At 37.2% G+C, this 14,985-nt stretch overlaps 4 protein-coding genes across 7 annotated transcripts; 1 reads left to right on the top strand and 3 right to left on the bottom strand.

Annotated features, from left to right (window-relative positions):
* Positions 1-1,226: 1,226 nt before the first annotated feature.
* On the top strand, positions 1,227-3,352 carry LOC119993471 (protein PNS1-like). 2 transcript variants are annotated; one of them, XM_038840625.1, is made up of 3 exons: positions 1,227-1,403; positions 1,628-2,779; positions 2,878-3,352. In XM_038840625.1, the coding sequence occupies exons 1-3, from the start codon at positions 1,365-1,367 to the stop codon at positions 3,019-3,021; spliced, it is 1,335 nt and encodes a 444-aa protein (XP_038696553.1). In that variant the 5' UTR covers positions 1,227-1,364; the 3' UTR covers positions 3,022-3,352. The 2 variants fall into 2 exon arrangements, with proteins under 2 accessions (XP_038696553.1, XP_038696552.1); XM_038840624.1 differs by having other exon boundaries at positions 1,619-2,779.
* A 155-nt stretch (positions 3,353-3,507) lies between these two features.
* Positions 3,508-5,609, bottom strand: LOC119993473. The gene is made up of 3 exons (XM_038840628.1): positions 5,281-5,609; positions 4,577-4,838; positions 3,508-3,823 (listed from the first exon to the last, which is right to left on the bottom strand). The coding sequence occupies exons 1-3, from the start codon at positions 5,446-5,448 to the stop codon at positions 3,756-3,758; spliced, it is 498 nt and encodes a 165-aa protein (XP_038696556.1). The 5' UTR covers positions 5,449-5,609; the 3' UTR covers positions 3,508-3,755.
* A 1,141-nt stretch (positions 5,610-6,750) lies between these two features.
* Positions 6,751-8,590, bottom strand: LOC119992843 (cation/calcium exchanger 1-like). The gene has a single exon (XM_038839631.1). It carries the CDS (start codon positions 8,579-8,581, stop codon positions 6,815-6,817), a length of 1,767 nt encoding a protein of 588 aa, XP_038695559.1. The 5' UTR covers positions 8,582-8,590; the 3' UTR covers positions 6,751-6,814.
* A 1,417-nt stretch (positions 8,591-10,007) lies between these two features.
* Positions 10,008-14,435, bottom strand: LOC119993005. 3 transcript variants are annotated; one of them, XM_038839866.1, is made up of 8 exons: positions 14,369-14,435; positions 12,758-12,957; positions 12,496-12,605; positions 12,194-12,383; positions 11,403-11,624; positions 10,781-10,852; positions 10,599-10,656; positions 10,008-10,516 (listed from the first exon to the last, which is right to left on the bottom strand). In XM_038839866.1, the coding sequence occupies exons 1-8, from the start codon at positions 14,403-14,405 to the stop codon at positions 10,290-10,292; spliced, it is 1,116 nt and encodes a 371-aa protein (XP_038695794.1). In that variant the 5' UTR covers positions 14,406-14,435; the 3' UTR covers positions 10,008-10,289. The 3 variants fall into 3 exon arrangements, with proteins under 3 accessions (XP_038695794.1, XP_038695795.1, XP_038695796.1); XM_038839867.1 differs by having other exon boundaries at positions 10,605-10,656; XM_038839868.1 differs by lacking the exon at positions 14,369-14,435 and adding an exon at positions 13,258-14,355.
* Between the last annotated feature and the right edge of the window lie 550 nt (positions 14,436-14,985).

The following is a 14,985-nucleotide window of genomic DNA, read 5'->3' as shown; positions in this document are numbered from 1 at the left end:
AGAGAGAGAAAATGAATATAGAGTCTTTGAATTTATGGAGTGTTGATGAATAGTGTTTATTATGGGACCCACTCATCCAATTAAATTGTGCCACAGAGGAGAGAGAAGAGATAGAATGATTTTGAAGTGCTGTATTATATTACTACTACTGTGAATTTAGTTTCTCAGTAGGAGTAATACTTTTGTGATTACACGCTGGACTTTGACCCAACTTATCTTATCATCAGGTGAAAAATTTTGTACGCTCGAACATGATGGCCTGAGTTTAGTCTCATATCGGATGTTCAAAGGACAAGCTTCTATGATGTCGTTGGATTACCAGGAAAAAAAAAAAAACTTTCAAGTGAAAATCAATTTATTTTCATTCTTAAGTAATTAGATTATTTTTTGTAAAAAAAAAAAAAAAACTTAAAATGCGATGGTATAATATAAGCATACCAATCTTACTTCTTAAGTCTTTAATTCCGAAGGACATTCCTTTGCATGGCGTTTTAGAATTTGACCATCTAAGAAAGAATATACGTTTTCGTCATTTTTTTTTTTATTTTTTAGGTCTCCTAACCCCCCATATCCATCTACCTAAAGTGCAACTCCACTTTTCTGCCATTCAATTATTTGTTTTTATAGTTGATCGGTTAGTAAATGTCCTCATCAAACTCTCATAAGAGGATTGGAGGATTAGAGAGAATCTTCTTTCTTTCTTGACTTCTTTGCCAATCTGAACACCACCACTTGGCATTGAGTAGCACTAGGAGCAATATCGTTGTGATCATCTATTGGGCTTTGACCTGATTTATTGTATGAATGCGGGCCTAACCATCCGATTTTGATGCCCATATCTATTGTTCAAATGATAAATTTATTTGGTGTCTTTCTTGAGTACCCAAAAACAAAAGTGTTATGCATGTCCACTTCCTTTGAAGTTTGAAGAAATGGGCCATAATAATACCATAAAGCAGACACGCCTTTCTTGGTGGAAGTCCAACTGCATCAGGAGGGCAATAATGGGAAATTACCCTTTCCAATAGGTCAACATTGCTGACCTGTCAATAACGCCACGTCATCATCACACGTCAGCAAAACCAAAATCACTTTTAAAAATCGAACTAATACTTGATCAGTGTATGTAATTATGTATGAGTGGGTCCCTTTCAATGCAATATATTATATATATATATATATATATAAGTATAACGATGATGATTAGTGTAAGAGCACTTGAACAAGTTAACTCCCCCTTGAGTGATTCGTGTACTTTTCATGTGATATTGGTCATCCGTGCCTGCCAAGAAAGTGAAGGAATTATTAAAAGAAAAAACAGGGATTCTGCAAGAATATTTTCTATTATCACCAAAAATCCTCCAATGCAGAACTTGGAGATCTCAATTGACGCAGATACAAAGGTCATCTCTCTCTCCCTCTCCCTCTCTCTCTCTCTCTGTGAAGCTTCTTCCTTTGTACATTTCTTGATTTTTAGTCTTCTCCCACAAGCCATTTCTTCTTCTTCTTGACTTTCATTTTGATTTGTTTAATCTCCCTTCCCTGTCAAGTTTCATTTTTGATCGCTAAAATCTTAGCTGGGTTATCATCAATTTGACTTTCTACCTTGGTATGGTAGACGTTGCAGATTCAAGAACCAGTTGGAGCCCAGATTGAGACGAAAGTGGCGGGCGGCGGAGGAAAAGCAGGTCGGTGGCTCTTTCGAGTCCTTTTCATCTTACAGTTGATCTTGATCACCATCTTAGCAATCGTCCTGACGATTCGCGGCCTAATCTTGGCTGATAGGCATCACTTTCAACCCAAGAAGTGGTACCCTCCGCTTCTTGCTTCGACAGGTTCAGCTGGAATTGTTGCGTGTTCATGGCAATGGCTCACAGTCCGCAACCCTTCAAGAGCTCTGAAGGCAGCCTTCTGGCTTAGTCCTTTGTTAACATGTGCAGTTGGAATCCTGTTTGTGTTGATCGAGTCTCCTGGAAGTTTAGCAGTAGGTGTTATTGCTGTGATCTTTGCAATCATTCAATCTCTCTATGCTTGTTGGGTGAATCGAAGATTCGAGTATGCTTCGAAGGTCTTATCAGTCTCTATGTCTTCCTTTCCGACTAGGGCTTCTCTGCTGGTTGCGCTTTCAGTAACTGCAAGTGTCTTTTACTCCTCTTTCATGGTGTCCGGCATCGGAGGAGCCTCTGCAACCAGTACTTGGTTAGACATCATTTTCATATCAGTAATCATGCTAAGCCTGGCATGGAGTATGCAAGTGATCAAGAATGTATTGCAAGTTACAATTGCCAGAGTCAGGTACCTGCATTTTGCTTGTGCAGCAGATATGGACACACGGGTAGCTTTTCGGGACACGATCAAGTTCTTGCTGGGAAATGTGTGCATTGGCTCGTCCTTGGTTCCGGTCATCGTAGTCATTCGAGGTTCAGCACGAGGCATGAGCTTGATTGCAGAAGGCACGGACGAATTCTTGTTCTCCTGCACCAACTGCTATTCTCAGATCGCTTCAACGCTTGTGAAGTATGGCAACCGGTGGGGTTTTGTACAAGTAGGTGTATACAACAAAGGTTTTGTACAGGCGTCAATGGATACATGGGAGATGTTCGGAAGGGTTGGTCTGGAAACCCTAATAGACATGGATTTAACCGGGGTATTCTGTTTTCTCTGTGGGGTGACTGGGGGTGCAATAAGCGCTCTAGTTGCAGGAACCTGGGCAGTATTCATTCATAAGAGCTATGCAACAGAGCTGTCTTTCTATGCCTTCTTGATTGGCTATTTCATGGTAAGAACTCAGAAACTCAAACCAGAATCAGAAACATGTCTCTTTATTTTGTAAACTGGAAACTGATCAACTTGATACCTTCTGCTGTTTTGTTTCAGTGTCGAATAGCAATGGCGTCGCCACAATCTAGTGTTTCGGCATACTATGTTGCTTATGCAGAGAACCCAAATAGCACTGCATTTGATTCAACTATTCCAGAACGCCTTCAGGAGATTCATAGGTACAGAGCTTATCAATCATAGAGATACAAATTCAAAGCACAGAGTCAAATCATTCCACCTTGTCTTCAAGAACTTCCGAGATACAGAGCTAATAGAGAGCTGATTTTAGATGTGCAGAGAGTATGGCCATGGACAACACCACAACACTACATTGCATATATATAAACGCTACTATGGAACTGAGACCTGGAGAGAAGGATCAAGTGACCCCAAAAGACCCATGAGAATGCCAAAGTATATAGGTTCTTTTGTTTTCTGAAAATGATTGCATTAAGTTGAATGAAATATATATCACACCATTGTTGCTGTAAAATATTGAGCACTGAAATCAAATTAGTAAAGTTCAACAGTATCCAATCAAATGTAGCTCTCATGGCAGCCTGTTTTAAAACATGTATAACTGCATTTGCAGTTTTACTTTTCGATGACAAAAGAGTATAACCAGATGCAGAAACATAACAGTGAAATTCAACCATTTATCCTCAAAGCATATGCAGCTCCACAGCATTCAACAAATCTTGGGGACATGAGATAAATATAAAATTAAAATTCCGAGATGAATCAAGTCAAAGATGGACTGAGTCAAATCCAATACTGTTCCACTAACGAAAAAATTATCACAGATGATTACCAAACAAGAACCTTTAAATTCTTAAAACTATAGGACTAGAATCGTGGTGCAATTAAGTGTAAACATTACAGCCTAAATGGTACAACAAGATCTGCTGAGGTAAAGAAAAGGAATCTCAACTACATCACTTCTGTCCAAGATGACCTCGGCCGCCACATTCTGAACACATGATGTTACCAGTTCCTCCACAACCTATCAAGGTAAAAATTATCACTTAGTAACTTCATCTTTGTACAGCTGATCCCCATTTAAAAAGCACCCAATCAACAACATAAATTCCTATTTTCAATTTTAGTTCACTAACAGGGAAAGTTTCCAAGATTTGTAAGTACCGTGAAAACATCTCATTAGTTCTGACATCAAAATTATTGGCTTTAAAGACTTAACATAAGAACCATAACTTATTCACCAGACAGTGCCTTCATTTGAATATCATCTTATCTTAGACTTCTGTGGTTTTCCTTTTAGAAGTTAATAGTTTAAGAACACGAGATATGGCAGGGACCTTGGAAGAATATCCCCATGCCATCAATAGATGTCAAAATTGGTTGGTGAGTCCCAGAATTCAAGGAATACGGAGCTTGCTGGGTTAGTCTTAGTTTGCATAACAGTCAAGGTAGCTTCAGCGAAGGATACACTATCATACTTTAAGAACTAACATTAAGCACACAATCATATACAGCATTGTAGATCACTACAGAATTTAATGTTTAGTGGGATATGAACAACATGAAAGGCCCAAATGGGATTGTGTGAAAGTCCTCAAGAGTACTTTTGGAATATTTATGTCAACTTTTCAAGAACAAAAATTTTCCATTAGTGCACCTAAATAGCAAAAGGGGTTTAAAAGTTAAGAGGCTGGCAATGGGCAGCAGAAATCATAGATGTATATGCATATGACATTCATTCATGTCTATACGTTACTAAGAATGGAAAGAAGCTTACCAAGGCATCGGACTTTGACAATGATTCCTTGGCTCTCCATGATCGAATCAACATACAAGCCTGAACCTGAACAAGTGGCACAAAGGACTGCCCCCTTAGCTTGACAATCAGTGCATCGAAAATTATCTCCAATTACTTTTTCAGCAATGGAAACACCAACTGGCTTCTCAATTCTCTCCTCAGGTATAGGCTTGTCATAGCAAAACAGAGATTCAAGACCACTTCTTCTCCGGTGCATATCTACCACTGAACTTGAATTGTCCTGCAACGTTGAAAACCCATAACCAGTTTGTTCTCAATATTGTGAAATAGCTAATACATCACTTTATTTGTTATGCAGTTTCACGAAAGTGGCCAAATTTACAGACTTATATTAAGCCCCTGGAGCCCTGACAACAGGCACGAATTGTTCTTGCAGTACTTGATAGTTACAGATTTCAATACATATAAGCCTAACAAAATACATCTAGCTCATGCATATCCAGTAATATGGAAAATAGTAGTATAATCTGATAAATAAAGATCGAAGCAGCCTTTACAACGTAAACATAAATGGCAGATTATAAATGAAATAAACTATAATTCAAATAAATTCATATTCTAAGAGCCACTTTTGAATCCCAAGATTGTGATTTCATCCAACAAACAAAATCTACCGTCAAAATTTCAGAAGGAAGAAAAAAAGGAAAGAATAAAGGACTAACCCCATTGGCAGCAGCGCCGTTGAGAGAAGTTGCACAGATTCTTGGGATGCAAACACCTCCGCTGTATCGAAACCCATAAGGAATTCTATTATTTGGATTCGGATTCATTTTTGACGGAGAAGAAACTGGCATAATGTTCGATAAGGCCACTCTCATAGTACAATCCATGGTTAACAAAAAACTATAAAATCAAAACCCACAAAGCTTCTACTTTTCTGGGAGACGAAGAGAGATATCCGGCTCTGGATTTCGAAGAAATCGATGGCTATTTGGGTTTGGTTTTGTTTCCCTTTGTAGTTAACGAAACGGGATGCAAAGACAATTGAATGCTGATTGCTGATGAATGATGATGGAGAAAAGCAAATGGGCTCCTGGATCCTTCTATATGGGTCGAATTTACTGCGGCCCAGACCTATCTAATTCTAGCTCAAGCCCAGTTCAATTTTGCTGATATTAGCCCTCTTTTCTCATTGTTCTAGGGGCACTTACATACGTACTAACTTGAACTAGTTGACACCAAGATTAAATGTAAGGTTAACATAATATATTTATAGGAGACTAAATAGGTAGGCGATAAATCTAGAGAGATTGAAAACACATGTTATAGATTTTGCTACACGAAACTAGATAGAAATTGAAATTGTTTAGGTATAATAATACATAGAGAACTAAAAGAAAATGTTGTAGAGATAAAAAAGAAAAGTCGGTAGGATCTTAATGGTTAACTTGGTGTTAGGAAATGAACTAGATGTTTATCCATAAATAGGATTAGATGAAAATACTAATAAACAATTTTAAGAGAATCTCGATGAGATTGTTCAGGGCATTTATAAGTCGGGTGAAAATATTTTTAGGAGAAGACATAAATAAACATGTAAGGAGAAATGGTGAAACTTTGATGGTGTAAATGGAGACTATTGGCTTTGGGGTAGAATTAATGATGATAGAGAAACTATTTTCAAGTCTATCATGTTGTATGACTTGTGTCTAATAAATACTTGATTAAAAAATGAGTATAACTTTAGTCGGATAGATTTTATTATTATGCAAAACATAGATGTGAGAATTTGTAAGGACTACAAAGTGATTCCGGGAAAGACACTAACACACCATTTTCTTGGAAGCATGCATGCTAGTTTGATAACGATGGATTATGATCTTGTTAGTTTGTGACTAGCTGGCCATCAAAGACTTGTCCACTGCCATCTAATGTAGCTTTCAAATGAACAAAGAAACATTAAGAAAAAAAACACTTGAATGCATGCATGCGTGCTAGTTGGATAATGATGGATTGTAGCTAGCCAGACTTGTTCGCTTCCATCTAATCTAGCTTTCAAATAAAAAAAAAAACATTATGGGTGTGTGTTTGGATTGATTTTTAATACTAGCGTAAAAGTTATGGAAAAAAAAAATTGAGTTTAAAGCTGTGAGATGTTTGACGAATTAAAAGTCGACGTTAAAAAAAAATTGTTGAATTAAAATATTATCATAAACTTTATAATATTAGCACAAAAGTACAAGAGTGGAGCTATTATTATTGCTTATTTATAAAGGACACATCATCAAGTTTCAAAAGACCAACAGCTTTAGCCAATCTAAGAAACAGAAAGCACAAGTAGATAGCCAAGAGTCCAATCCCAAGAACTCTCCCAAGCCTCATGTTTTTTCTTGGCAAAACCACAAGTGCCCAAAGTAACCCTCCAATGAGAAACCCTAGAGTGTCATAGAGAGAAGGGTCTCTAGGGATTTCATAACAGGCTGGATACTTGGCCCAAGATGAGAAAACAAGTGAAATACCAATGCCCATTAGTGTGTTAAACATGGGCCCAGCATAGCATCCTGATATGGCAACTTGGGCCCCATTAGGCCCACCATTCACTGCCATAGCTACATTGGTTATCAAATCATTTAATGAGTTGCCCCAAGCAAGGACAGTCAGCCCTAAAACTGAAGGACTAATACCAAGTATGTAACCAATTGAGACCAATAAAGAGACCAATTCTTCTGCAATGATGTATGTCCAAGTGATGCTCATCACAAACCCACTTGCAAGCCAAGGGAGCAGACACTTACTTGGCCGGCTTGACTTCTTTGTTGTCATACATGCTAAACTACCCAAAACCATCCCAGTCAACCCTGCCGCAAAGTAGCTCACAAGACTAGTTCTTGAACCAAATTTGGTCCCTCCCTGTGAATTACAAATTGTTGCCAACAAAATTGGGGCTAGTGTCACTGAAATTACTGCATATGGTTTGGACCATCTTTCCTCAGAAACAACAGGAATGGTTAACCTTCTTGGCAAGTACAGAGGGAGCTCCAAAGCTTTCAAGAACTTGAGAAAAAACCCACATGAAGATGAATCAAGATTGAGAAAATTTTGATCTTGTTTTTGATTTTGATGATCAAGATTGGCACTTGATTCACTTACTGAAATGGGTTTTTCATCATCAACAAAACCCAACAAGGGTACACCGTTCTTCTCCAGATCACCCACAAAAGGAGGATTCTTTTTCCTTTCCTTTCTTGAGAAAATATACATGGTTGAAACAACAGAGACATAGAGGAAGTAAATTGAGACAAAACAGATTGAACCCCACAAGCTGATTTTTCCAATGAAGATTATCAGAAGAAGAGAAGAAAGTGAGAAGAGGAAGAAAATCACATCTCTAATGAAACTAGGCTTATCAACTGAGACATTTTGAGGACTAATTAGCATACATATAACCCCTACAACAACACTAGACACAAAAATTGCTCCACCCAGAACACTATTTAGCCCAACATCACCATTACTTGAATTAGTGAAGGAAACAATGCTAGCAAACACATCAGAAGCACCATTTCCTAGTGAAAGCAAAGTCACTCCTGCTATTGTTGGTGATAGCTTCAAAATTTTGGACAAACTCTCTAAGGATTCACAAAAGTAGTTTGCAGCTGTGTTTCCCAATAAATAGAACAAAACAATAAGCCATAGAAGAAGTAGAGAGTGGCCAAGAATTGGGGATTTCCCACAAGTGCAATAAAAGATGAACAAATAGTTTATGTACCCTTTTGTTCTGCATCCAATATGGGTCTTGACATACAAGCACTTGAGCTTGTAATCAGTGTAGTCATGGAATCCAGTGCACCCATCTGGGGGATTCAGTTCATTGAGGAGTAAAGGAGATGTGGTGTTTGGTTCTTGGGATTTTTGGTCAAGAAAATTTGAGGTTGTGAGATAGAAAGAGAGTAGGCAGAGGAAGGCTATGTTGAGTAATAGAGAGAGCTTCTTTGGTTGAGATGTTACAAAGAAATTTCCCATTTGAAGTGGAATTAAAGGGAGTATTGAAGTTTTGAAGAGTAAATATACATATTTGAAAAAAGATAATTTAAAGTACAATAATTTGAGGGAGTGAAATGTCATTTTATTTTTTTCCCCCTTTTTGGCTGGGTTAGAATGCATGATCTGTATTTTCAAGAGGGCAAAATTTGAAATATAAATTAGTAAGACAAAAAAAGGGTCAATTGATGATATGAATAAATAGATAGAGATGGGTATGTATACATGAATTCGGCTACGCAACTTCAATGTAGGTCATGGTGAGCTGAGCCCTATCCCATGGTGTAATTGCCGCTTATTTAATTTACGAACATCCGTTTTTGGTATGTACTCAAACGCCAAAAGTGAAACAGATAGCGCCTCACTAGTTCGGATCCCACTAGGTTTACAGAAATGACGAATGTGACGGGACGTCTGTAATATATAAAGTTACGGAAGTTCGTATGTGAACAGTCCTATATATATAATTAACGCATGATCGGTATTAAATGCTTATCACAATGTTCTTGTTTAAATTTACTGAAAATTGTTAATAAGGATTTTGAAGTACTTTTTAACTTTTTAAGTTGTTAACAAAGTTTTTTTGTCCTAAATTGTGACTTTCATTTGTGGTGGTGTGTGTTCATTACAATATGCATATTTGTCTGTACCTCTAATGAGTAACTCCTAGGAAACTTCCTGGCATGAGACGCAACTTCTTACCAGTCATGAACACAAAGTTACGACAATAGAGAAAAGGAGGGAATTTCACAAAAAACAAAGACATAAATCGCGGGATAATCACACCTCAAAAATTAGTTTGTGAGGTTGGAGAGCCCAATGTTCATATAAACGCCACACCATAATCTCATACTTCCGATGTGGGACTTAAGTCTCATACCTTGCAACTGAGATTATAACATTTCAACATGCTCCAAAGCCCCAACGCCGACGCGTATTGGCTTTGCACTAATTAGTCCCGCCGAACCGGCGTCACCACCCTTGTGGCTTGACACTAACTTGTCCCGGATGAACAATGCTATGTCGACGTCACCACCCGCACTGTATGATTGAAACTGAGAGACGTGGTGTATGCTACGATACCAATTGATATGAATCTTGGGAGAACCGTACCCCAAAAGCTAGGAGAGCCCAATACCCTTATAACCCCACATCAGAATCCCATATTTCCGATGTGGGACTCATGATGGTTACAAGAGGTGCTTACCTGCAGGTTCCCAAACCAAACTTGTGTTGCTGTAAGTTCACATCAAAACAAGTCATTTTCACTACTCATATACACCTTATAGGGTGAGCAAGGTGTCTCTCTAAACATTGAGCGATGAGCTTGTCATCTTCTGGTCAAGTGCATACTGCATAGTATAGATATTTGAAAAAGAAGGACAAGCAGTCCTCATACATCAATAGGAGCACTTCATCAAAATGTTGTAAACAAACCCTAAAAAGATTCCCAAGTATTATGATAAGATTGGCAATCGCATTGTTAATCGAACAGCGTTCCAGATGCAATTATGTCCTAAGCGACGCCAATAGCAGAAAAATACATTGGTCGCCATTCCTATGCGTATAAATGTTTCGACAGCCTATACAATCGAAATGTTCTTTTGGATCAGTTTGGTATCTACATCGCTTCAACCCTAGTAATTTACGACTATCAGTCAAAAGTTTCATGCACCATCTCAGGTGTAATTCAGTAATTGCAAGGGAGTTTAGCTCTCAAAGATCGATCCAGCACAAAACTCCTGCTAGGATAGTCATGTAAGGTGCTCATCTGGGTCTGAGAAAGAACCTGACTAGGATACCCAGGAAACCTACTTGTCTGCGCATAGAAGGTATTGTGTGCAGTAATTCCGAGTTCATTTCCCTGAAGCTCATGATGGGGGTTTTGATGCAACAAATGATATGTAGAAGAATCATCTGAAAAATCAACCATGTTTTAAGTGCTTCAGATATGGACTGATAAGGAAAGTAGTCAGAATTGAAGAGATAAGTAGCTCACCCCCACCTGACAAATCGCCAAGTTTTGCAAGTGCTTTAAGTAAATATCTTTCTTGGTCCTGGACCAAGTGCAGATACATGTAATTACAGTATTTACATATGAAAGAGCATTGAATGAGCAGAGTATACTTGGAAATGTCCAAAAACATGCACTTTCGTTAAAAAGAGGAAAAAAAAAATTACCATGAGAATTGATTTAGCTCTTTCAACTTGAACAGGACCAGGAATTTCCCTGCCAAAGATCCAAGACTCAACCTGCCAGAATGAAAAGGCTAGATTTTTGTAACGTCAGATGACTTCTTTGAGAATCACCACATACTTCTTTGAAAACGCAAGTCCTAAAACGATGCCCTAAATGCCAAATCTTCATAAAAAAAGATAATGTAGCTCTACCCTGACTCGTGAACCCATAACAACTAGTCAACACTTCATTCATTGGTACTATGGTTTTGCTATATTCCATGAGTAAATGTCAAACCTGACTATAAAGCTCTTTCCTTGGGACAACAAAGAAGCGTGATGCAGATTGTATAGTCTCAATGCTGACTTCATAATGCCTCAGTGGTTGTTTTCTACAGAAATCCCATGACTTGTGCACCATATTAACCCTGATGAGGATCTAAAAAAGTTATTGGTAGCACTATGGTGTGGAGCCATTGTCGACAATGTTCATCAACTTTTCAATTTTAAGCTGTATCTAGTGTAGTGTAGTCACCAGAACACAAAAATAAAATAAAAATGCATGGACTTTAAGGTCAAAGTGAGGAGAAAATTAAACCTCTGGTTGTCTTTACTGTTGCCTCACCTCATGAATAAGCTTGTTTGTGTCAAGAATTCTAATCAAATCAAATCCATTTGAAAATTTATCAGGAGCAGGTGTCTGAAAACCAACTTTTGAATGAAGTTTTCCTAGTACTCTTCCTGTGTCACTATTTGGTGCCTGAATAGCATGACTCACAACTTTCACAGACTTGCAGTTGGAGAACATCGACACCTCACTGCTTTGTTGGTCAACCCTGAATTGTGGCTGCACATAATGAGGATATTAGTCCCACACACATGCCTACAGGCGCACACACACACACATCGAAACAACGGTATATTGAGAGGTAATACCTGAGGAGAAACAATGATCCATTTGGCAAATCCTAGCAATTATGTCCAGAAAAGGATGACAGAAATGAAAGAAAATTGCCCAACAGAAATATGGCGACAATTGCTTTTCTCATATCTAAACAAAAGCGAGGAGGGGGAGCCTAACTTGAAGAGCATTTTGGTTAAAAATTGGTATGTAGTTTTTTCAATAGGCTTTTTCTCCAGATAATAACCCTAGTATATAGTAGACAACCACCTAAAAGAAGTAAAATATATTCCAAAAGAATAAAATCACAAGTGCGGAAGTAGAGAGGGAGTTGAATGTAATACAGCTAACTTAGAAATCTTCTCCAGCTTTATTGCCAACCTCTGTATTTGGCATGATGGCATGAAAGATGGAAATTTAAACTTTCCTCACAAAATAACCAAGAGCAATTACAGAGAAGTAGAAAACATGCATCTAGTTAATAAACATCTTAAATTTGAGCCATTTCTACATACCGGAGCTGAAGAAGGAATCGATACTGAAGATGGCCAACCACAAGTGACATATTTCTGATGTTTTGAGAGAGATGCATGAGAAGCCCTTGTCTTTTTTGAATGAATATCGTCCACAGAGATAGGATAACAGCCATGGGTATTATTATTAATTGATTGTTCTTGATCATAGGAAGCAGGTTTCAGCCATTCTCTGCATTATGATCAATCAGACAATGACAATGATCATTATATGCTATATCAGCTATCAAAACCATCCCAACAGGATGTACTAGATTCTGATCAAAGACGAGAAATATGGACACCTTATCATCTTAATTGACTCATCAGAATTTATCTTCAAAAGCAGTTCCCCATGTTCAATATCGTCAACATTAAGTTCCTTTCGCAGCTCAGAAAGAAGCCCTTCCTTACCCTGTAAGATTTCAGAGACTTTTAAAGGATATCAAGATAAACTACTACAGGTACACTTGAAAGAGCAAATAGAAAACAAAGATCACTCGTGCAACAAAAAAAAAGAGATGCAGCAAATTCTAGTTAGAAGCAAATAATAAGAGATATGAATACCCAGGAAAGGAGATCAGATTGAGCAATAAACGCTCTCAAAACAGAACCATATGCCTCTTTCTCCAAACTGTGAACTTCAAACTTCAAGTCCATTCCATCATTCCCAGAAAATTCTGCTACTGAAGGCATTCTTCCAATTCCATAACCCCTAGCACAGAGAGTACCGACTGCATTTTGCATCCTAATATGTCCATGAATTCCTGATCCATTCAAAGATTTAACTGTCAAAAAGAAGGTTTAGAGAACTTGTTCCATCTATTCCCACCACAAGAAAGAAGAAAGAAGAAAGAAGAAAGAAGAAAGAAGAGATGAGTAATATGTTACATCAGTCGAATATTACTTTCATCAATTTATATGCTCATCCCAAGGACTTCAGTAACTTTCAATTCTCCAAATAAAAAAGTGTGTCGCCAGGTCGAGAATCATCCCATCAACTTCTTATACTAACAACTAACAACTAAACTGCACCGGTAAGATATACAATACAATACACCACGTACCATCTCATCAAGGAGCATTTTGTAATTTTTTCCATCGTCATCATCCGAGTTTTTATCCCAAAAGTTTGGACTTTTGGGGTCAGCTACACGAGAAAATCAACAGGAATACACTAAGTGTAATGTTTGTGAGAAGAAAAAAAATTGTAGGAGTTATTACGATGGTTTATTTACAAGGTAGGCATAAGCTTCTTGACCTTATCAGTCAGCAGAAGCAACAATAAAATACCTACCAGTTTTATCAACGTAGCATTGCAAAATTCGGAACTTCGACGCATTCATTAAAAGTTTAAAACATGGTTCCTTGAAGAATGCAATTGAAACCTCCCATAAGAGGAACAAAGCTGTGTTCCAGATAACTCTGATCCACTAAACCATTTCATGTGGGTTAAAGAATGCAATTTAATTTTCCTTTCTAAAAAGCCATGAAGATGTGAGTGTAGTATGTCAACAAGATTCCTTGCAACTCACAACTCAAATTAATGTCTTATTTAACTTGAATCTGCATATGACAATCGATTTTCCGTGAGAGCAACCCCTTTGTTTGCATCTCACCAAACATCTTCATGAGTCCATATAAGTGCAAAAACTGAATTATTTTCTCCAATAAATATTGTAAACTATTAGCGGATGTAGCTTACCACCAAGATTCCACGCAACCCAAAACCCTAGTGATACTTTATGTAGGATGCTCACTGTACGATAACATCTATTTGAGAAAACAATACGCACATCTCAAGAACCAAAACAATAATGTAGCTTCGTCTCTACCAAACCCCAAACCCCAAAACCCCTTTTACCTATTGTCAAAGGAAACGGTGCACAACCCTCCTATAGTTAATAACACACAAACAAATGTTTGTTTTCATTGTTCTGCCGAAATTACAGAAGCAGAAGAAGAAAGAAGAGAGATTTTAAAGCTTTTCACAATTTCATCACCGACATTATACAGACGAGCATTTCTTTCAGAAATTAGAAATAAATAGTTTTTCTTAGTTTCCTTTAGTTGCTTGCTACCCACATCTTCTAAGGAAACAAACGGAAAATCGGGCGATAAAACCAATGGTGAATGGAATGAAAAAAGGAAAGTAGTAAAGAAACGGAAGAGACTTGCCATCAGAGTCATGCTGGCGCTTGATGGTGTAATCCATTGAAATTGCAGACTCTACTGTGTGTAACCCTTCAACATCACCGGCTGTAAATAACATTAATTTTCCGTTTAATGTTATTATTATTATTATTATTTTCAAGAAAGGGATTGCTCTCCTTTTCCTTTTAATTTATTATTTTTTCGTTTTCAATTTAGTGCACTATTTTTCTTCTATTTTTATAAATAACATTAATTTAATATTTTTTTATTTTTGGTGTGTGTTAACTCTTGTATTGAGAAAAGACACAAAAAAAAAAAGAAGGAAAAAGACAACAACAATAGTGTAGTAATTATATATTTTCATTGTTAGAAAAATATATTTATTCAATTATTTTTACATAAATTATCAACATAGTTTTACCTAGTTTTCCTCTATAATTATCGATATAATCGAAACGACCAATAACTAAACCGATCGATAGGTTATTTTCAAGAAAACTTTGCATATTTTTTTTTAAAAAAAATCAATTGAAAAATTGACGATAACCCATTGACTGATGATTAAATTCATGTCAAAAAATATAAAAAAAAAATCCGACCATTTTCACCCCTAAATTTGCTTGATAATATTTCGGATGAAG

The sequence above is a fragment of the Tripterygium wilfordii genome, chromosome 23, assembly GCF_013401445.1.
Source record: "Tripterygium wilfordii isolate XIE 37 chromosome 23, ASM1340144v1, whole genome shotgun sequence".
NCBI classification, from domain to species: Eukaryota; Viridiplantae; Streptophyta; class Magnoliopsida; order Celastrales; family Celastraceae; genus Tripterygium; species Tripterygium wilfordii.
Note: the sequence above shows the minus strand (reverse complement) of the source record. Positions and strands in the feature narration are given on the sequence as shown.

What these genes read in the sequence shown, in the direction of transcription:
- LOC119992843 (XM_038839631.1), bottom strand. Translation starts at nt 8,581, where the DNA reads ATGGGAAATTTCTTTGTAACATCTCAACCAAAGAAGCTCTCTCTATTA.
- LOC119993005 (XM_038839866.1), bottom strand. Translation starts at nt 14,405, where the DNA reads ATGGATTACACCATCAAGCGCCAGCATGACTCTGATG. An exon ending in GCGCCAGCATGACTCTGATG is followed by an intron (nt 12,958 to 14,368) that starts GCAAGTCTCTTC and finishes TGAATGGATCAG; the next exon opens with GAATTCATGGACATATTAGG. An exon ending in CAAACAAGCTTATTCATGAG is followed by an intron (nt 10,853 to 11,402) that starts GTGAGGCAACAG and finishes TCATTCTGGCAG; the next exon opens with GTTGAGTCTTGGATCTTTGG.
- LOC119993473 (XM_038840628.1), bottom strand. Translation starts at nt 5,448, where the DNA reads ATGGATTGTACTATGAGAGTGGCCTTATCGAACATTATGCCAGTTTCT. An exon ending in ACGGCGCTGCTGCCAATGGG is followed by an intron (nt 4,839 to 5,280) that starts GTTAGTCCTTTA and finishes TCAACGTTGCAG; the next exon opens with GACAATTCAAGTTCAGTGGT. An exon ending in TGTCAAAGTCCGATGCCTTG is followed by an intron (nt 3,824 to 4,576) that starts GTAAGCTTCTTT and finishes TTACCTTGATAG; the next exon opens with GTTGTGGAGGAACTGGTAAC.
- LOC119993471 (XM_038840624.1), top strand. Translation starts at nt 1,365, where the DNA reads ATGCAGAACTTGGAGATCTCAATTGACGCAGATACAAAG. An exon ending in CAATTGACGCAGATACAAAG is followed by an intron (nt 1,404 to 1,618) that starts GTCATCTCTCTC and finishes TTGGTATGGTAG; the next exon opens with ACGTTGCAGATTCAAGAACC. An exon ending in TCTTGATTGGCTATTTCATG is followed by an intron (nt 2,780 to 2,877) that starts GTAAGAACTCAG and finishes GTTTTGTTTCAG; the next exon opens with TGTCGAATAGCAATGGCGTC.